General features: G+C 36.3%; 1 protein-coding gene across 5 annotated transcripts in view; it reads left to right on the forward strand.

Annotated features, from left to right (window-relative positions):
* Positions 1-1,466: 1,466 nt before the first annotated feature.
* Positions 1,467-21,836, forward strand: part of LOC124163999 (signal transducer and activator of transcription 5B) — a 73,171-nt gene continuing 52,801 nt past the window's right edge. For 3 of the 5 annotated variants that reach the window (XM_046541143.1, XM_046541147.1, XM_046541146.1), the window contains exons 1-11: positions 1,467-1,601; positions 6,805-6,994; positions 8,855-9,004; positions 9,472-9,628; positions 9,924-10,004; positions 12,075-12,324; positions 12,975-13,078; positions 14,299-14,477; positions 15,738-15,896; positions 16,008-16,122; positions 18,838-18,986. In XM_046541143.1, coding sequence (XP_046397099.1) covers positions 8,877-9,004; positions 9,472-9,628; positions 9,924-10,004; positions 12,075-12,324; positions 12,975-13,078; positions 14,299-14,477; positions 15,738-15,896; positions 16,008-16,122; positions 18,838-18,986 — 1,322 coding nt within the window. In that variant the 5' untranslated portion in view covers positions 1,467-1,601; positions 6,805-6,994; positions 8,855-8,876. The remainder of the gene's footprint in view (positions 1,602-6,804; positions 6,995-8,854; positions 9,005-9,471; positions 9,629-9,923; positions 10,005-12,074; positions 12,325-12,974; positions 13,079-14,298; positions 14,478-15,737; positions 15,897-16,007; positions 16,123-18,837; positions 18,987-21,836) is intronic. The other 2 variants (XM_046541144.1, XM_046541148.1) reach the window with 1 other exon arrangement.

Consider the following 21,836-nt stretch of genomic DNA (forward strand, 5'->3'; position numbering starts at 1 on the left):
CATAGTTCTTCCTCCTCTCCGTCCACATTACCTTCTCCATTATTCTCCACGCCCACATCTCGAACGCCTACAGTCTTCTTTCGTTCTCCGTCCTAAGTGTCCATGTTTCTGCGTTGTAAAGATCTACACTCCAGGCAAGAATCGTCACTACTTAGCCTTTTCTATAAACTCTTACATAACGATCCTTTTATGAGCTCCTTCCTGCACATGATCGCCTCTTTTGCTGTCGCCATTTTCTTCCTGATGTCCTCAACTACCTACTGCTGTATCCATTTCCCTCTCATTTGCAGCTCCAATACTTACATTGCTCTACACACTCATGTTTTTGCCCACCAACTTTCATCTTGCTTCCCGAAATAGAAGACTGCAGGGTATTAATCATGGCTACCGTTGCGTCGCAGTTTATTCAGAATATCAATAAATAATATTTTTTGAAGTCCAGCATCGGTCTTCGATCTGGTACAACACAAAAATTAAAAAAATCAATAAGGCGACTGAGAGCATATGCTATGCAAAGATGAAAATAATCCGTACTGATTTATGTGCTTTTGATCGCGAGTTAATAATAAAATAATATAAGCTTTCTAAATGAAACACAAAAGAAAACTGTTGTGATTATATATGTATCTTGCGATATCGCGTATTGATATTTTCATATTAATAACTTTAAAGTGAAAAGTATATTTCGTACAGTAATTATTGTATGCTGTTCTTAATCCCAAATATAAGGAGACCGTTGCCTGTCAGACCCTTGTGCCCCCCAGAAAAAAATCCTGTATCCGCCCTTGTCCGTACCTACCATCAAGTATGAGTGTGTTCCGGGTGTCCTCTCTCATTAACGACAAAAATTTTAAACTGGCTCTTTCGGTATTTTTTTGTCGACTTTTTTTCTTCTAACATTTCTCTCTTTACCCCTTAATGGTAATCACTCGATCACAAATCTTAGAGGTGGAAAAATGAGTATGAAAATAATTCTCGGCACGAGTAGACAATAACTATTTGAAGACCAATAATTACAAAAATGCGGTCATTGGTGGATAAAAACCTTATGGTCTAAGGAAGAAATTTTTCCTAACGTAAAATGTGTTTAATGCTGAGACTCTGATTTTTTTACAGTTTTTTAATGTAACTTATTAATTCGCAGCAGCGACTGAAAGAGGTATTTTCCCTTGAGTTGAGATCCTAATACACAAAAGATAATTTTCCATCTCTTCCTGCAGGCTGAATACAGGGTATAGGTCATTAAAAGGCCAATTTTTATTATTAGAATTCAAACTCAAATCGATGTGAACTTATATGGGAGAGGGAGATTGATATAAATGTCATGATTTTTGACACAGTACAAGGAAAATGAGACGTTGGCGACCAATGAGCTATTCATATTTCGTTCCTCTAACGTATCATACGCTTATCTGCGCTTGCGCCTATCACGTGACCCACGTGACATCACATTTCCTTGTAAGGGAGAATTCCGAGAAGAGTTCGAGAGCGAAGATCTTCAGAGTTATATATCCATGGGCTGTGGCGTCCTGTGAATTTTATAAAGGGAAGTGAAGCCTGGAATCACATACCTTCTCGTATTTCTAGACTTTGATTGAAGGGTGAGTACTAGTGGTTGAAAACCACGTGTTGCGCACTTTTGTTATCTTGCACAGGAGAATTCAAGTCTCTAATTGTCACACACAATGCCCTCCAAGTTGCGAATTTCACCCATGTTTGTTTTCAGCTTGCGAGGGAATAATTTTACTAATTTTGTTCCCTGAATAGCCAAAGTATTCTTTCAGTAATACCTTATTTTCTATGTAATGTGATACATATGAATATTCCTACTTTCTGGCCAATTGTTTGTTTTCGCGAAATGTAAATAGATGATATTTGCAAAGGCATTATCGGTGACCACGTTTACTATGCAGTAGTTTTGTCTCATTTTTGGTTTCTTAATGCTCTGTTGAATTTTTTGTCTAGTTTCTTAATGCCTAAGCGTTTTGTTTAAAATTGGAATTTATTAACCTATGGTCTGCAAGTTGTTTACATGTTTAAGGTTATAATCGGCATGTGTGTTTTTAATTCTGCCGTGATAGCCAGTATTGCCCACATTATCAGATAAGATTTAAGTTTGTTAAATAGTAACAAGCTTTTTATGAATGTATTAATTTGGAGTATTTTTGTTTTGTTTTATTTAAATCTTTTTTTATTTTTTCGGGGATCTCTTACTTGATTAGTGAATGCTGGGAATTTTTTGCGACCCTTCTTTCCTCGAATGTTTCCCGGAAAATTTTATTAATTATGAATGGTATTAAAATCATTTTAAAGGTACTATCTTGGATCAATGGTTGACTATTTCAATCTTTTGCGTTGAAATTAACGATTTCATATTTTGTTATCTCCCGTGTTAGAAGACGATATCAGATATTAGTTGAGAACAAATTTATATTTCTCACTTCAATATCATAGCACATTTATCGACGTAGACGACCGTGCTATTATCACGGAAAATGTGTCGCGGAATTTCGTTATTTTTATCTTGGTCTCTGTTACAAGACACACGCTTGTGTTCTTAAAATGACCATTTAGATGTTCATGAAGCATTAGAATGAGCACAAATACTGGTTTGGGTATCATTGTGAAATGGAAAGGCTTATATCCCTGGGGTCGTAATTTAACCCGTTCGATTTCATCCTGTATTGAAAGATTGGAATGCTCCACTTCCCAAGGTAATATTTACATGGTTTATATACGTTGTAATTGTTAATGGTTGGTTATTTTTTGGGTGAAGCTTCCTGACATTTCAAATGGTTGATTACATGGAACGGTTTTAAAAGCTATAAGATATTGAGTTTAGAAGCTGGCAAGCCCGATAGTGTGATGATTATTGCCACTCACAAAACTGTCCACTTTTTCAGAGCAACTGGCTTGCTAATTAAAATCACCATGGACCACTGATATACTTGTGGCTAGTCCACTAATGACAATTTGGTAACACTCGCATTATATTCAAGTTAGCCCGCTCATGAAGAAATATATAGGCTTTCAACCTCCTGGTAAATTTTTTGCTGTATGCTTGTTTGATAGTGTACGTGATTTCCCTGGTCATGTTTTACTAACAGACACAGAATTTGCCAGCTTGTGATTTTTAAGCTCGCGAAATATCATTTATCCATTACCCTGTAGTGGTCAATTTTTGTTGCTGTAGTTGGGTTACAAATGGGGAGATAATATCTCTTGTTGAGTATGCTCATGAGAGGTAATGATTTGCGTATTAGGTTGTTGGTTGTGGTGTTGAATTTTATGTAACTCTTCATTGTTTTTGCATGCTAGTGTTCATTTGTTGAGTATTCCTCATTAAGTCCAGAGGGGTGAAGTTTAAGAAAGATTTAGACAAAGAGCTATCAGATTAGTTTGAATGATGTGCAGCTTTAGTGGTGCTATGTTTTCAAAATGAGAGTGCTTTTCCTAGGATTTCAATCAAGTTAGTTGGTCGTCTAATGCTAACAATTTGAGACTCAAATTAGACCTGAAACCATTGGTTGCTTGGACCTGGTTGAAATTCCAAAAAATACATCCAGTTGATTGGTACCCTGGGAAGGCATCAGGCCTCATAACGTAGGAAGGGCTTTTTTTGATTCCCATATTGCATTGTAGCTTATGATGAAAAATTAGCAGTGTGTGGTTAAGTAGTTATGGATGTGAAGTTAATTAAAGAGCCAATATTAGTAAATTTAGACATTGCAATGTTTCCACTGAGTTTTATTATGACACTATGCATTTCGTCATTGCAAACATTGTTATCAAGTGTTAAAGATGACACTTGATAATGTTATTTGTAACGACGAAATGCATAGTGTCATAATAAAAATCAGTAGAAATATTACAATGTCTAATTTTACTAATATTAACCCTTTCACTGCTGTTCAATCTCCGAAAACCTTCTCCTCACATGCGGCGAAAAGGTTAGAATGCGTTTCGTGGAGCCTTGGAGCAAGTACCTCCAGGATGGGCGTGGTACACCCTCCAAAAGGTCGCTAATCCGGGACCCTTTCCTCGACGAGCTCACCCTCTCTGGGCCCTCTCTGTGACCCTCCGAGCTGGGGGCCTCCCTCCCCAAAAGTAACAGCTCTGATTGCATTTTGAAAATCTATCAATCAATCGGATCATCAAAACCTGATTGTTTGCATCGCATTCCTACCAATCAAGAATGTCTTTGAACAGTTTTTTTGCGATGAAAAATAACGATTTTGTTAACTTTACTAAAAACGTGGCTGCAGACCACTGGAAAATGGCCATTTCAGCAAAGTTAACAAAATCCTTACTTTTCATTGCAGAAATACGGTTCAAAGACGTACTTGACTGCTTGATTGGCAGGAGTGCGATGCAAACAGTCATTTTTTGATGATCGAACTGATTGATAGATTATCAAAATGCAGTCAGAGCAGTCACTTTTGGGGAGGGAGGCCCCCCACTAGGAGGGTCAAAGAGAGGGCCCAGCGAGGGTGAGCTTGTCGAGGAAAGGGTCTTGGATTAGCAACCTTTCAGTGTGCTTTGGCAAAGTGCTGAGCGCATGGCAAGGAGGAAGAAAAAGTATGCTCACAGCAGTCTGCCGTGCGAACGTACTAGGTACGTTCACAGCAGTGAAATGGTTAAGAACTTCCACCTTATAGTGCCTCACATCATACAAGATATCAAGAGCCAATGTCTAATTGCGTTACACCTAAACATTTTTTGGTGGAATGAAATGCTGCTATGTTTTTTATTTTTTTCTCGTGAATGTTTGATGCACAAAGGTTAAGAATGGCCAGATGATGATACGCTGTATCGAAACCGGTCGCAATATATTTTATTTTGTGAAACAGCTAAGTGTTTTCTTAACCTTTGTGCATCATGAAGGAGTTTCACCATGTTACTCCAACCACCATCGCATTTATGTGAATGTTTGAAATATTTGTTGTGGTTTTGTGAAATGGAAATTTAAGTTTCAACTTCAAGAATAATCTTCTATTTTGAGTAATTTAAATTACTTTTTTTCTAAACAAATACTGTTGCATAGAAATTCTTCATGAAGTTAGTTACCAATTTTAAGTGAAAGATTTGTGCTCATCATATTAGATATAAAATCAAAGGGAAAAATGGGAAAAGCAATGAAAATATTTTTATAACCACTTAAATTTAACTATGTATTCGATATTGCTTTAATTTATATTTCTTTGTACTCTGTCATACAAGAGCTATTATATACGAATGGACTAGAGTAGATAAGATCAAAATTGTGATTGATGCTAGCAATTAGTGTTGTATTTGATTAGTCACTCGAATCAGGAGCAAATCAAATTGAGATGAATGTAGGATCACCAATATTCGTCCTTAGTGACTCATAGACAGAGGATGCCATTGTCATCCTTCTGCGTGGCTCAGCACAGTGCTGGATTGTTTCTTTACTTGTTGCTCTACTTTATCTTATGTTTACTTTCTCACAGGATAAATTATGACAGTAATACTGTTCGTACATTGGTTTCATATAAATTTCAATCAAAAGTGGCTGGGTAAAACTGAGAGGAAACGATTGGAAATGACAATATTTACCTGGAATAGTAGAGGAAAGATGTTAAGAGAATTTTTAATGCCCTGTTATGTAAGACGGTAGGTGAGTAGAAATGATGGGGAAAAAACTCGATGAAGCTAGCTGGTGCTTTGGCAAAATAGGTATGTTAGTAGTGAAATTAAATTGCAGTCTCTGGCATTCCATGGATTAGAAATATAGACTGTTGGAAAAGCTAATCGGAAAAGAATAATATCCTTTAAGACATAGTGCTGGAGGTCGGTACTGAAGATCGAATGAAGTGGCAGAGTGAGAAATGAGTAGGTATATCCACTACGTAATCAAATCAGTAAGGGAACTGAGGAGCACAATGTGACAACAAGAGGCACTTAGTATAGGCGGTGCCATAAGACACAGTGATGATATGAGAATTATAATTGAGGGAAGAAACAAAGGGAGAAAATTAGGGATGAGTTGATTCCAAATATCGATTCTCGATTCCACTGATTCTCGGGCATGGAATCTGAATCGACAATCGATCGCCTTAAGTCGATTCCGATTACATCGATTCTAGGAAGATAAATACATAGTTTGAAAATAGCTTGTTGCATAAAGGTCGCCACACACCTGAGCCATTGAGCACCGTAATTTTTTAAGTTAAAAATTTGTCTGAAATAGTATGTTTATTACTTTCTAGTCAACTTTTTTTTTGCGGAGAGATATCGCTGAACAACATATCGAGTGAGAAAGATATAGTATCGCCTACTAATTTTATTTTTATCAGGTATCTGATGATGATTGTATAGCAATCAAAACATGTGTTGTAAGCTTTTATAAATAAAATTAGTGGGCAGTACGACACCTTTGTTTATCTTTATTTAATTATTTTAATAAATCTGAGGATATATTACAAAATACTAATTCGCAATTTTTAATAAATATACGTATACTCCATGGAACCTACCTTAATCAGTAGATTACTATAATAATAACAATACTTACTTTGTGGACCTCTTGTCTTTGTTATTTTCATTTCCTAAATTTTAATGACAGGAATGCTACTGCCAAATCAATTACCCACATTTTAGTATGAAACAGAATCGATGGAATCGGGAATCGATTTGAAAGAATTGTAATAAAAAAAGTGGAATCGACTGTGGATGGATTAGACTGAAATGTGGAATGAGTCCTGGAAAGTATTCTTATTTTCAGAAGAGAAATGGGTTTGCCTGTGTGTTAATTCAATGGTTGGTCTTCTTGTCATCTCTCAGATTTGACTCAGTAAGCTGGAAGGCAGTTGGACACTTCCCTGAAGGCCCACTGGAGTGAAGTGAGAAGGTGCCTGGGTGCTCCCCTTATATCTGTCCCGAGGACAGAGGCTTCGTCAAGAATCCTCCCCCCTTCCCACCCACTGAAGGGAAGGGGAAAGGGGGTGCCGAGGCGAGACTTAAAATAAGCAAGGTGAGCATCATTCAATCCCATCCCCCAAGCCATGCATTAAATTTACTATGCATAATTCCTTTAATTAGCCAATGCTTCAGTTTTCATTAAAACCATCATCTGGGCTGTACATTAGACTCTCATTATTGCGAAGTTCTCAGAACCGGAAAACCGGAGGTTCGTAATAACCAAGTTGGTATGAACGTTTCCTATAGAAATCGTTGAAAAAAACAGTGCATAATATATGCGGTAAAATTATGTGCAAATACATAAAAACAAGAAAATTCGTTTCAGTTTCTCAATGGAAGAATGCAGCATGATTCTCGAAACCATTTAGTCCGTGATATGCAAACTAGATGTGTTCCGAGACCTTGTTCGTAAGTTGTTAAACCTACAGTCCAGCCGCCAAGAGTTGTCCGATGACAGGCAGAAGGGTCTAGTTTGGGGTAGGGTGCAAGGTTACCACGTTAGCAAGCGAAACGCCTACATCACTTGTAAACAAAAGGGTTGCGTGAAGAAAGGAGCCGGAAGGGACAACGAGCGTGAAGGACCAATATGAAAAATCCCTTGTTTTGGAGATTCGAAGAAAGGGATTGTTTTGGTGGTTCATGCTTATTTCGGTGCTCCATATGCATGCGACAGCATTTTATGACTGGGCGAGGGTGTGAGGTGCATTTTGGGGGACAGCGATTGGCAGCAAACCGTGCTATCAAAGGGTTCTCCATTGCTTCTTTTGCACTATCATCGGACAACTCTCGCTGACCAGACTGTATGCAAGGCATTGAGGAGTATGGATCTCCTGCAGAATGCAACAATGTCCTGCTAACTCACGATTGTGATGAACTGATCTAGCTGCAGGGCTCCCACTCAGCTGGGAAAACCTTAAAACTGTGAATTTTGTTGACCGTGAAGAAACCTGGAACAAGCTGTGAATTTTGTCATAAAACCAAAAAAATCTCTCAAACTTGATTGCAAAACTAAGATTGAACAATCAAAAGAAAAATCGAATTGCCGGTAATGTTTCAAGATCAGTAACATGCAGGCGTAGTCCATGCATTTATCTGCACACGTATATTCGAGGAGTAATTATTGGTCCGTGTGTCATGAGGACTCACTGATCAAACCTGTGAATGGAAGACCGGTAACCAAAGTGTTCATTAACCCTGGCGAAAAGTTTATTATGTGATGTTGCGTGCATACTGGATTATCTTTTACTGAAGAAAGAACCATAATTGATGCTCTAGGGCACATCACACGAGAAGAACTTCAAGTGGCACAAATATTAAAACTTGGCGTTGTGTATATCCACCTAAATGCTGTTACTTATTCATGGATCTTCGTAATGAAGTTCATTTTGTAACTGCCGGGACCAGGACTGAGGTTTGTAATTTTGTAGTAACGAAAATTTCGTAATAACGTTTCTTTTCCTATAGCTTGGATACGCCTTTTTGTCGGGGCCAACGATTTGCTTCGTAATAACATTGTTCGTATTAACGAGAGTCTACTGTAGTGTCAACATCAGACTAATTACAAAAACAAATATACCCTTTCAATCAATTTAATAATAGCGTAATAGTTATGGCATTAATTGTGTAAATTTAATTTATTTTGTGCATTTTTAAAAAATGATTGTGGCCATAAAAACTACCTACTAGAATGATGTTTTCCTTCAGATTTTTATTCTCTCCTTTTGTTTATGAAATTGTTTCGAAAAAATTTTAATGAAAAATGAGGTCTTTCACAAACAGGAGAAATACCAGTTATGGAGATATAACCTATTGCAAAACATTGCAAAAAAGAACCAATGTAATAATTGCTTTGAAAGTTATAATTTATTGATGGTATCGGTGTAAATATTTTCCATTTTCATTATTTTTTTAGGATATAGAAATAAATAGCCACAATGTCTCTGTGGGCCAAAGCACAGCGGCTTCCTGAGGAAGCTTTGCAGCAAGTTCGTGCCATCTATGGGGAGCATTTTCCCATTGAGGTCCGCCATTTTTTGGCTGGATGGATTGAAGAGAAAATGTGGTATGAATTTGCTCTCTTGAACTTTCCCTTATTAATACAGACAAGCTCTTATCTTTTAAAATTATTTTGGATTCATGTTAAAAAATGCAGGACTATTTTATTGAATTGCAAATGTTATGTATGGAAAATGGTTTGTCATACTTTATGCACATCTTGACTTCTTGTAAACCCAAAGCAGAACCCTGTTGTAGCCTGTATCTTTAGTTCCAAGTAGTAAATTAATGATTGCCGTCTTTGGGCTGTATTTTGAATATCTCTTTTTTTATTTTGTAGATAAAGATTCCAATATGTCACTTAATTTCAAAACACCATCTGCAAATCTTACTTGCCATTTTAATTTTATCTCATTTTATTCATTTATTAGTGTAATTTTAATGATAACGTAGTTTTAATTGGATTTTAATTTACTTTGATAAGCTGATTGTTTTGGGAGCAGTTGCAACATTAATTTCATGGTTTTGTTTTAGGACTGAAGTGGATCCTGACAATCCCCAGCATGAAGCATGGGTGAGCGGCATGGTGGGATCTCTGGTGCAGGAAATTGAAGCCAAGGCAAATTCCATGAATAATGAAGTTCTTTTCCTGACAAAGCTCAAACTGATTGAAGCTGCCAATAACATTAGGGTATGATAGCATTTGAATCATATATTCAGTCGTCACTGTTTAAATTCCTTTTTTGTAGTTTCTTTGTTTTACCAAGTTTCTTGCGTATTACATATTCACTTGAATTTTTTTTAAGTTTGTCACCCTTAGTTTGATTTTTACTCTGTTATCAATTTCATTTTCAATTTGTTATGATTAATGACCATATTGCTTTGAGGCAGTTGGTGATCTTTGCAAAATGTGCCTCTTTTGAAGCAAGCCCAGACATCTTAGTTCTTGTTGTGTTTGTATTTTTTAAACTTTGTTGCTGTTTCAGGTAAAATATGCCCATGATCCAATGAGTCTCTTCCGCCTCGTGCGTCATTGTTTGAATACAGAAATGGAACTTGTACGACAGGTAAGTTCATCCATCTTGATGAGGCCTATTGTGTCTTTCTTAGCTGACTATGTATCTTTAAAAATCAAATCATTCACCCAGACTGTGGTTTGAACCTGCTGCATTTAAATCCATGTTAAGCATTTTAATTGAAATATTAGTTTAAGGCAGCTGTGCTAAGCATGTCAGGCAGAGGAATCTCTGAACTTTTGATTTCTTTGAAGGCCTAAATTGTTTGATATTTATTTTACTTGAATGTGAAAGAGCATGTTGTTTACATATTTCAAAACAAAATTCTTGCAATATTTGCCCGAAAAATAATATATATTCTTTAATTGTATTTAGTGAATGAAATTAGTAAGCCTTGTTTAAATTTCTTATATGATGAATTTGAAAGTGACCAGCTTAATCAGCCTTTGTGTTATTTTGTGTACTATTATTGACATGCATGAAAATTACATCTTCTATTTGTTTTGATAGAATTTTAGTTGCTTTATATTTTAGAGTTACTGAGAACTTGCTTATATAATTTTATGCTTATCAATTGTTTGTTATTTTATTGATGGGAGTTGTATCATACATAACGGATATAACATTTGCTTTTATGTAGTAGCTATCTTTTTGCTCTTTTGAAATGAAATATATTTTTTAATGCAATTGGCGTTAATTAATGAGTAACTTGTTGTAGCAGAGGAACCTCATTTGTAAAATGATCGAGATGCTTAGAAAAAATTTTGTATAGATGAGAAACCTTGCTTTAGGAAGCCTATTCACCATAGTTAAGAGAGCTCAAATGGCAAAATATAATCCCGTTTTAAAATGTAGTTTATGAGTAAATGAAAAATGATTTACTTAAATGAAAAATGATTTACTGAATCCTACCACACCACATTTTTGCATTCTAATACAATACAAGTTGATGCATTTTTTTGTTGAAATCACAAATTAAAGAAAAGAAACATAGTTTGAGTGCTTCTTTGGCATAAAGGCAGACAATAAACTTTGTTTTGCTCTTTCGTAAAATGAATTATATTCTATCCTAAATCGTTAAAGATAAAAAAATTTGATTCTTTAAATGCGTAAAGAGTGAGGTTTGGCTTTTCAAAAAAGGCTTTGATTAAAGCTGTTGACTATGGATTGAGCGCTGTACCAAACATGACCATACTGTGTCGTAATATGTATAAGAATATGGACTTTAAGAAACATGTGGCCATGTTGTATGCACAGGCAGATTCTGCTGAAGTTGGGATTATAAGTTCTTCTCTTTGCTCTTTGTCATAATGAATCTTCGTCTGCGACAGAAAGATCCTTCACAATTTCATCAATTGTGAGTTTTCCAAAAACTGAAAGGTCAAATCTTACGTATTCTGCGTACTGAAAGTCATGTGAGATAGACTGCTAGTTTTCAAGTGCATTGCCAACATTGGTATCAACTGCTGCCTCAATACATTTTCAAAGTCAATTTTAGAGACAGTATGCTAAAAGCCTACTCCGTGGTGTGTGCAAGATTTCTGTCAGCAGATTGGTGGAGTATATGTTTAACTAAGATTGATTTATGTGCAAATAGCTTAGTGTGGTCAGGCTTTTTGTGCCTTACAACGGGGAAATTTGTACAACTGGATGCTGTACTGTTGATAGAGACTTCCGATAAACATGATCGTACTTATGCCTGGTAAACCCACTCTCGTCAAACATCTAAGAGAGGTGTACAAGTGAAGGTTGTTCAACTGAGGTTCTCCCGTATAGGATTTTAGGGGCAATATTATGGTTGGGTCACCATTTAACATCCTCAGATCTTTCACCCCAAGTTAACCCAAATCTGTGGGACAAGATTGCATTTGTATATTTCTCTCGAATTATGTTGTGGTTATGTAAATGTCACCTCTGTAACATATTGCACCCCAGCTTAGTTATTTTAAAGTATGTTGATTGAGAGAATCGATGTTTATACTTTTGTTTTGATATAATCAGTTTGATAATTTTTTGCTGTAGCAAGGAATGAACATATTTTTCTAGAATTATTGCCTGCTGTTTTGACCAAGCTTTAGTATGCAACAAGTAGAAACGATTTGTTATTTTGAAATTCTTTAGGCTCCTTTGTTCCCAAATGTACCACCTCAGGCTGGAGGCCAACCTGGTGGAAATGGGGCAATGGCCCAAGGCACCCCCAACAACCACGGAATGGGAATGGTGCCTACGCAGGCAGATTCTGGGGCTGAGATAGCTCAGCAGGTTGAATACCTTCGACGCCGAACCCATGACACAGGAGAGGACCTGAGAAAAATGGAACAGGAGCAGGAGACATTCTCGCTTCAGTACCACGAATGTTTTAAGCTCAAAGGTAAATTACTATGTACTGTCAACCCCATTTCTGCATTCCAGGATTGTGTTTCCTCCTGTTTTGCCCTTTTGTTGAGGATCTGTCAATTAATATATCCTCCTTTCCCAAATTCTTCCCTTACGTAATTTAATATGTAATTCGTGTCTTTAGGTACCACCACAGATAAAAATGGTGTGCTTGCTAATGTAAAGTTCTGTTTTTCTATTTTATCGGCGAATGAAATATCTACTTGGTTAAATTATTAAAACTTTTGATGTCCCCATATGACTTGAAAATTCTATCAGAGTTACCTATGTAGTGATGTTAAAATTTTGGAAGACATTTCCCGAAATAGATAGTATATCTGGCGTGAGTGATTTAATTATTCAATAAAATATGTGTATCACTTCATTTGTAACTGAGTGCTGGGGTTCCTCATCAATTTTCGTCATTATGGTTCAATATATTTTTTTTTTTTTAATAAGTGGAGGGTGATTTGTAGTAGTAATGATAAATTGGAATCTAAATTTTTGTGTTGTGTTCTTTTGTATAAGGTTTCTGATTGTTGAAGAAGTCAAAAGCTTAAAATATTATTATTCTGGAGGAATATGGTGGGTGTTGCAGTTGTAATAGTGTGGCACTAATGTGTTTGATTTGTTTTCCTTTCTTAGCACACCTTCAGCACTTGCAAACTCAACTTCTCAACCAGCCTAATTTAGATTTAGACAAGCTAAGAAGACAGAAGGATGTAATGGAGCAGGTTCTCAGTCAAAAGGTTAGTTTCCATTATATTATTCCCTGTAAACTTATATCTGGGCATAAGTAAATTTGAATTGACTATTCATAGTAATACATCATCACCACCACAGCTCGAGGGCAGTTTTTACAAAATTTGAAGTAGTATCGCAAAAGAGAGAACTCTCGAGAGGTGCTTTTTTTATTGGCCCACGCACAGACTTAGTTGTAAGGAGTCTTTTTAAGTAGAAAGGCTCGTTACCAGAGGATTTTTGCGAGCATTGTCCACTAGACGGGACCGGGCCAGTTACTTCAAAATAAAGGGGGGTCTCCCTAAAATTTTGTTGGATAGAGGTTTTACTTTATGCGGTATTGGGCTGTTTATGTTTTCGACTTTACCTGAATGTTGTGTTTTTTCTTAGCAAATAGTTGTCTAAAACATTCGGAGAGCTGTTTTTCATTTACTTGCTCCAAAATTGACCATGAAATTCTGCAGATTGTTGGCCCAGGACATCTAATGAAATGAGAAAAGATCCATTGTTTGCTTTAAGTTAGGTAAATTTGTTTATGGTGTATGAGTGAACTCATTGATATCCAACAGACATCGATATCGAAGGATCGGGGCCCAACTAATCTAGAGATCAATCAAGAAGTAACGAAGATGACTTCCTTACTGCAAGGTATCCTATCAATAGACAAATTTAAAGGTCTTCAGAATCATATCACCACAGGCTGTTTATGTGTTTGATTATACGTGATTGTTGTGTTTTTCCTTACCAAATGAAGTCCTCTGAAGTGCCATGATAGCTGTTTTTCAGTTAGTCGCTTGGAAATTGACCACCAAATTCCACCTTGGGTGATCTGAGGATAGTCAGAGAATTTCGTTCATGGAATCAGGGGATTTCTTTGAATCAATTTTAAGTTTTACAATTTGATTTTACAATTTAGCTTTTTCTATGTAGTCATTGTAAAGAAATACATGTTTGAAAGAATTTGAATATATTTCTGAAAGAAATTTGTATTCTATTCACTCTTGATCTTAAAAAATTTCATGTAGTAATAGGAAGAAGAGTTTAAAAAGCTATGGCAAATGAAGATTATTGTCAGGGAATTTCAATACAGGAATATTGTAACAACCCTGCCAATGATGGCGGCTTAGCTAGCCAAAACATGTGGTATCATTGTATAGTTTTTTTGCGGCAAAATTGTGAATAAAGGCTTCTACTCCAAATTTATTATGATCATTTCATTCTTTTCAAGGTCGCTGGTCTCATCCAGATGCGTTTATCATTGGCCGACAAGCTGAAGGAAACATTTGACCACTTGAGTGCACTGCAAGCGAGAGTGTTGGATGTGGAATTGACTCGATGGAAACGGGAGCAGCAGCTGGCTGGGAACGGTGCTCTTTTCAACAGCAATCTGGATGCCATTCAGGAATGGTAAATGCTCCGCCAGTTTTTAAATGTCATGTTTTGTTGTTTATGGAAGTACAGTCACCTCTTGGCCATCCGTGGTTATCGATATAAGGCCAGGCCCAGATAATCGAAAAACATTTAATCTAGGTTATAATTAATGTGGTCATGGTATATAAATTTTACCTTGTGCTCAGAAACATTTTACTTCATAGTGTGGAAAATATTTTGCATAAAATTAAGGGTTAATCAAATTGGAAGACATTGGAGAAAATGAAATATTTCCTTTAGTCATGAACATATTATCTTTTAATTGCTGCTGTTAGCAAAATAAAGGGCTGTACATTGGCTATTTATTATTATTTCACTCTTGAGTTTTACCTTGAAAGGTCTTTCAGATGTATGTTATATTGTTCCATTTAAATCGGATATGGGTGGTTTTATTTACAATTTTTCAATTTCACGTGGCAAAAGAACTGTTACAGTGGACTCTCATTATTACGAAGTTCATGGGACCAAAAAACTGGAGGGTGAATGTTTGTAAGTAGAGGACTCACTGTTCCCCCATCTTTCCCCTCTTCGACCACCGCATTCCAATCTCTCATTGCCATCAGATTTTCCTTCCTGTTGGTTGTTCGTAGGACCTCATCCAGTTGCTTGTACATTTCTTCTTCGGAATGGCTCAACGTTGGCATTTACACCTGCACTATCACTGCGTCGTCTATTCCTTAAATGCAGCACATAATATCTAAAATTTTAGGTAACGCATACCCCGACAATTTAGCCACCGATGATTTATAAATATAAGCTGACCCCCTGTAAAAAAAAACGATTTTTTAAAACTTGTAATATAAGTTACTATGAGGAATCATGTAATGCCAAATGTAAAAAAAGGATGGCATTTTTAAAAAATCTTTGTTTATGTATTGTACTCGTGTACGAAGACAAATCTAACTAATTTCTGCAGTGCTGAATTATAGTACCCAATTTTCCTTGTGGTGTAAATGATGCCTCTCACCGGTGGAGGCGAGTAGATGGGGCGGCAGCTTGTTGCGCCTGCGAATATTCTATGAGGATGTCTTCCTTGAATTTTATTTTATAATTTTTGAAAATTATTTTCTGGAAGCTCCAGTATTTGAACTTCTGGCCTTGGGGTTGAGTGTCGAATCCTCCTGACACTTCGCCACCATGCCTCCTTAATTTGCGTTTTTAGACTTAATGTTCAGATGGTATCTTAACTTGAAGGTATTGGTTTTGGATTATGTGAATGTCTTATTTTTATTCTAGGTGCGAGTGTTTGGCTGAGTTAATATGGTCAAATCGACAGCAAATAAAAGAAGCTGAGCATTTAAAGCAGAAATTGAAATTGGATCAAGAAGGGATGGTCAACCTCTTACCTAATCTTAATGCACAAATCACCCAACTCCTTTCTCAACTTGTTACTAGGTAGGTATTGCTTGAATTGATTCTGGTTGATTTGTTCATCCCATTTGGAATTTGTCATGACTATTTAGTTTTTCATGCTAAGTGATTTATTCTCCTTTTTTCCATCAAAAGCACTTTTATTATCGAGAAGCAACCGCCACAAGTAATGAAGACCAATACCCGATTCACTGCTACAGTTCGACTGCTTGTTGGCGGGAAACTGAATGTGCACATGACTCCTCCTCAGGTGAGAATTGGTTTCTGATTGGCTAAGTCTTAAGTACCTACGACACATTAACATAAGTGCCAAGTGTATGCCAAAACCCAATATTTTGTAGACTTTTCCAATGTAGAAAAAAAATCTCTATTCAGTATATTTAGGGAAACCTTATCACTTCTACTAGTTAGCTACACCTACATAAATACCTAAACAAAGTTTGGGCAACAGTTGGTTAACTTAGCAAAATTCTTGGATTTGATCATGTTAGAATTGTATGTTTTTTTCATATTTAGATACTGGTTAAAAATTTTAATTTACACTCTACTCAAACTTAAAATATGCATTTTTGGTTTTCATATTCAAATATAGGTCTCCGTTTAATATAATTTACCATTCCTGAAAGATGTAACTTGTAGAAAAATATAGTTTTTTGAAACATTAAATCCCATGCATAACCAAGGAAAAATAAGAATCTGTGCTGAACTTTCACCTTTACTGTGTGAAAAGTTTTCAAATATCCCTATGTCTTCATAGTAATGGTGGGATGCTTGCAAGTAGGCAAAAAACCTGGGCATGTCATGAAACTCTTTATTACTCAATTATGTATGTAATTACTTGAATATGCATCTTCAAAGTATGCCTTGTTTAAAATTGTGATCTTATATAGGTATGCATTTGTTGTTAAGAGGTGTTAATCGTGGGTATGTGTGAATAGAAATTATTATTATGGGAATATTGAAAAAGGCAAGTAAAGTCGTGTTTTTTTTGTTTTGCATGTAATGGGTAGAATTATTTCTCTAATTTATTATCTTCATGGCATGGGATCAAATATTGTGCAGCTTGGAAATGAGCTTGGTGACTGTTAATTAATGTCTCTGTACAATATACAGGCGGTCCCCGACTTTCGTACGCAATGGGTTCCCGAAAATGTGTACGAAAGTCGAATGTACGAAAGTCGAACCATTGACTTCCATACTAATTAGGAGTTACGTTCCCAAAGAGCGGAAAATACGTACGAAAACCTTTTTTTTCACGGAATTCATTTCAATTGACTTAATTTTAATATGATGTTAATAAAACTCCTCAAATCATCTAATTTCTTTCGAAAATACGCAGAAAATGCAAATAAAAGTTTAAAAAAACAAGAACTCCGTAGGCCATCGAGTGAAACTTCCTCTCGGCGTTTAGTTTGACATTCCACTTATTACGTCCACTATAAATAAAAAGACATATCAAGAAGCATAATAAAATGTAGTTGTTGAACCCGCACTCTGGATACCTTTTAATTTTTACACCAAAATTCGACATTTGGCAGGTGACATATTCGTGATCGCGTATATTTCGCATGTTATTCAAAAAAGACAAAAGACAAACGGAATTCGGGTGATATTTCGTGCAATATCGTTGCTGAAGGTGTACATGAATCAAACAGCACTGAAACGAAAAATAACAATTAGAAAGAAGATCTTACTAGTTTTATTGAAAGCCATTTGATGATGTCTAGTCAACTTCTTTTGAAAAATATCTTCAATGAAGGCTTTCTTCTTCTCTTGATAAAGGAGCCTGTAGCAGGCAGTTTCTTTCCTAAATAAATCACCTAAATTAGAGTCAACTACTAACAATTCCCTTTATTAAATACGTTCGTATTGTTCGCATATACTGCCATTTGAAACAATTGAATGTTGGGATGCGCAATAAACATCGCGGGAATTAAAAAAAAATTACAAACCAACGTCCGAAAGTCCGAATTTAGCGTACGAAAGTCAAGTAAAAGGTGTCGATTTTGAACGTACGAAAGTGCGAATTGTACGAAAGTCGAGTGTACGAAAGTCGAGGACCGCCTGTACAGCAGACTCCTGTTTACCTGTGCTCAAGTTTCACACTCATTTATTGTTTTCTAATGTCTTTATAAAAATAAAATTGGATGCAAAAACACGACGATATTTGCAATTTAATGCAAGGCTATAACAGTCTTAATATTTCCATTAGAATCCCCTTCGTAAAACTGAATTCATGTATTAACTTGCCGACAAGGAATGTTTCAAGTTTAATTGGGTGTTTGGTCCAGCAAGGTAGAAGACGATGAGGGGCTAGAAAAAACTCTCGACTAATTTAAGTGGTTTTAAACAATCATAAATTAACAAAAATATTATCTACGATCTGTAAATGTATTTTTTTCATTTAAATGTGCATTTATTACGGTGGCCTTGTATGAGGTTGAATACAGCCCCAGGGAACCCAGGGATTTCGTTGCACTCAGGCATGTATACACCACGACCAGTCAAGGTCAAAGCGGAGAGGAAGGGAATGGGAGAAGTGAAGGCAGTGGGAGAAGTTGAAGCAGAGATGAAGGAAGTCGAGATTGCATTAGTCACAGCCAGGCACTTGCCTGTGTGGACAGTTTGCTGGAATATATGTATATATAAGATCATGTTATCACTGCTAAAAAGTTCGTGGTTGGGTGAAGAAAACTCCCAATGTGTCCAGGAAGCAATTGAAAATAGCAGACTATGTTCGTAAATAATAATGTATTGTTTTGATTAATTTGCCATTTATCATTATTATTTTATCATTTATGTAAATTATGAACGTTACAAGAAATTTTAGTTTAAGTTTGCATGATTACCCATGTTTTCCAATTACTCATTTTACCTCTCCAAATCATTGGCCCGTATAATCAGGAGTTTGCTGTAATTTCCATTTTGTATGATAATTTGGCAATTCCCTTCTCATTTTACCTAGGTGAAAGTTACAATTATTAGTGAGGCACAAGCCAATGCTCTTCTGAAGAGTGACAAAATGGCCAAAGGCGAGGCAAGTGGTGAAATTCTAAACAACACTGGAACAATGGAATATCATCAGGCGACCAGGCAACTCTCTGTCAGCTACAGGTAAGTTTAATTCAAATTGTAAAATACTCCATTTTCTAGTCTTCATAGCTGATCAAAAATTTGCATAATTTTTATTAGTTTTAATAATTTCTATCAATTCATTGCTGTGCCATTGTGCTTGATTAAAGCTATATGGGTTTGAATCTAAATTTAGGCAGTGACTCAATAATCACGCCTAATGCCCTAGCTTGGTGACAATTATAGTAGACTCCAGATTATCCGGCTGCGGTTTATCCAGGTTGCATATTATCTAGTGATGGGTCGGTTCGATTCTTCGATTCCTCGATTCTTGACCAAGAACCGGAATCAAAAACGAGTACTTGGCAAGGTGAAAAATCGATTCCGATTCCAGTAGTACTTCAAACAACAAAATATACGACCGCGTTTCCAACAGTCATTTGAATTTTCGCGCCACGTAATCGTAACAAAACACATATCTTCTAGAGATGTGCGAGTACTCGAAAATTCAAGTCGAGTCGAGTAGTTGGTACTCGACTCGAGCTTTTCGAGTAGCATTACGAATGTCGAGTCGAGCAGTTTAGTAGTTTCGAGTCTAGTAGGTCCAGCGATCTGCCGACAGGAAGCGCTATCATGAAACTCATGTAATAATGCAGTTTTTAAAGCCGATAAGTCATTCTTATGCCTTGGCCTGGTAGTTTCAGCTTGCCGAATACACTATAGGTGTCGATGTGGGCGCCGAATACCTTTATGCCAGCCGCGGCGGCCGATCGTCTTTCTACCCGGCGCACACTGGTCCGAAATGGGAAAAAGCTGGAATAAAGTCCAAAATGACCTTTTTGGGGATAGAGACTTGAAACTTAGCGTAAATACTCATAAATCATTACCAGATATAGATTAATATGACATTTTACATAAATATGGACCTTTAGTGAGATACAGTGGCCCAAACATGACCAATTTTTCAATGCCACGCGAGATACCTATCGTTTTTCCTCAAAAAAATCTTTGAATTTATCCAAATGGTTATGCATTGGTATGAGTTGTATGGAATAAAAAACGCAATATTCCTTTGATCTGGTACTTGCCTATATTTTCAATGACTTTTGAAGATTTTGGCTCTCATCTGTCTGGTTTTACAACGCAAAATGCCCGACCCGTTTTTCACGTGAAATTTAACATAAAGTAGACATTATCTTTCGTTTACGAAAAATATAACTCGGAAAATTTGAACCACAATATAAAGTAGAGATTTCTAAAGAGTACTAATTAGAAATCTTGGAAAAAAAAGTTTGCGAATGAAGGAAATAAGAGCGATTTTTCAATCGCGCGTCAAGGCTGAGCTACACGCTGCGGAACTATGAGGCTCGGTAACTAAGGCCGATTTTTCAAGTTTTTAAAAATATAAGTCTTGAAAATCGTCATTTAAAGCATGGATAATCGCCTTCATTGACTTAAAACACTAAACTGAGTTAAAAAGGATTATGTATAGATCGACTAGACCATTTAGCATATTACTCGAGTGAAAATACTAAGGATTGGATATTTTTCAGAACCATCCCACGCATAAGAAATATGGCTCGTGGATTGAAGTAAAGTGAAGAGATTAAGTCAGCATGCTTAAGAGAGAGAAAAATGAACTGTTTCGGTGAAAGGCAACAACCGATACCCTTTTTCCCTTTCCACCTTTGCCAAGGTTAGTCGCGCAGAAGGGGGAGTTTTCACACCGCAAGGCTCTTTTAGCCTTTTTTATTACTACGTCCAGCCGATGTGATATTCATTTGTAGCATTTAGTTTCTTTCTTGAACTTAAAAAAAGCAAGAAATTTTAAGGTTGATTAAATGACGCGAGAAGTATAGAATTTTTTTGACTTTACAAAGCTAAAGTTTAGTTCTATAGTTCGTTCGCTTCGACCACTTGAATTCCATGAAGATTCAAGGTCCAAAAAAATCGTTGATATAATTCTTAATAAAAATTCCAAAGTCTCCGAAATCTTGCAATTTTGGTAGGAAAGTACTTGCCCAGTCACACAAGTGTGTAGCAAAAGGCAATTTTCTGCAGGCAGTAATACTGTAACATGGAGACGTCAAAACCTGCTGGCTGAGCTTGTAGAATAATTGGTTTTTCTGCTTGAGAATTTGAAAGGGCCAAATATTACATGATTCATATACGTAGTATGTAATCTTTATTATAGCTGTGAAAATTACTATCCTCAGGGCTCTCCCTTGTAGTTTGGATACATATATATGGTCGACATATTACTTGGGGTTAATTAATTTCAATTGTCCCTATGGAACCGTTGAAGACACATTAATTTTCATTTATCTCCTACTTCTGACAATAACCATCAACGATCCTCATTATATTTTCCTTCTTACATTAGGCTAGACATTCATCATAGAAAATTGGAGTAGAATATATTGTAGTATGCATTGCTGTATTGCCTGGTTCAGAAATTATCATACTCGACTCGAGATCAAAAAGTGCTTCTTGGAAATCCCTATTATATACCGAAGGAGTAAAAGCAGACTAGGGAGCCTGTGACAGGTATATGGTCAAGATACAGTGATGAATTTGGAAAAGTACCCAAAGTCACCATAGCAAACTCTGTTGAAGCTGAAGTGAAGCTTATTCATCAGAGATGAATGCACCACCAAATTCCTTCCCTGGGAAATACTGGAAGACTTGTATCTCCTACTCAAGGCTGAAAGTATTAGCGAAGAGCTTTCTTGCCATACCGCCATCCACTGTGTTCAGTGAAAGACATTTAGTTCTGCAGGAAAAATATGTGATGTAAAATGCAACAGGCTTTATCCTGACAGAGTGGAGATGCTTTGCTTTCTGAGCAAAAATTTAAAGTCTGTAAAAGGAGACTAAATTTGTGAGACATTA

Source organism: Ischnura elegans, chromosome 8, assembly GCF_921293095.1.
Source record: "Ischnura elegans chromosome 8, ioIscEleg1.1, whole genome shotgun sequence".
Taxonomy (NCBI): Eukaryota; Metazoa; Arthropoda; class Insecta; order Odonata; family Coenagrionidae; genus Ischnura; species Ischnura elegans.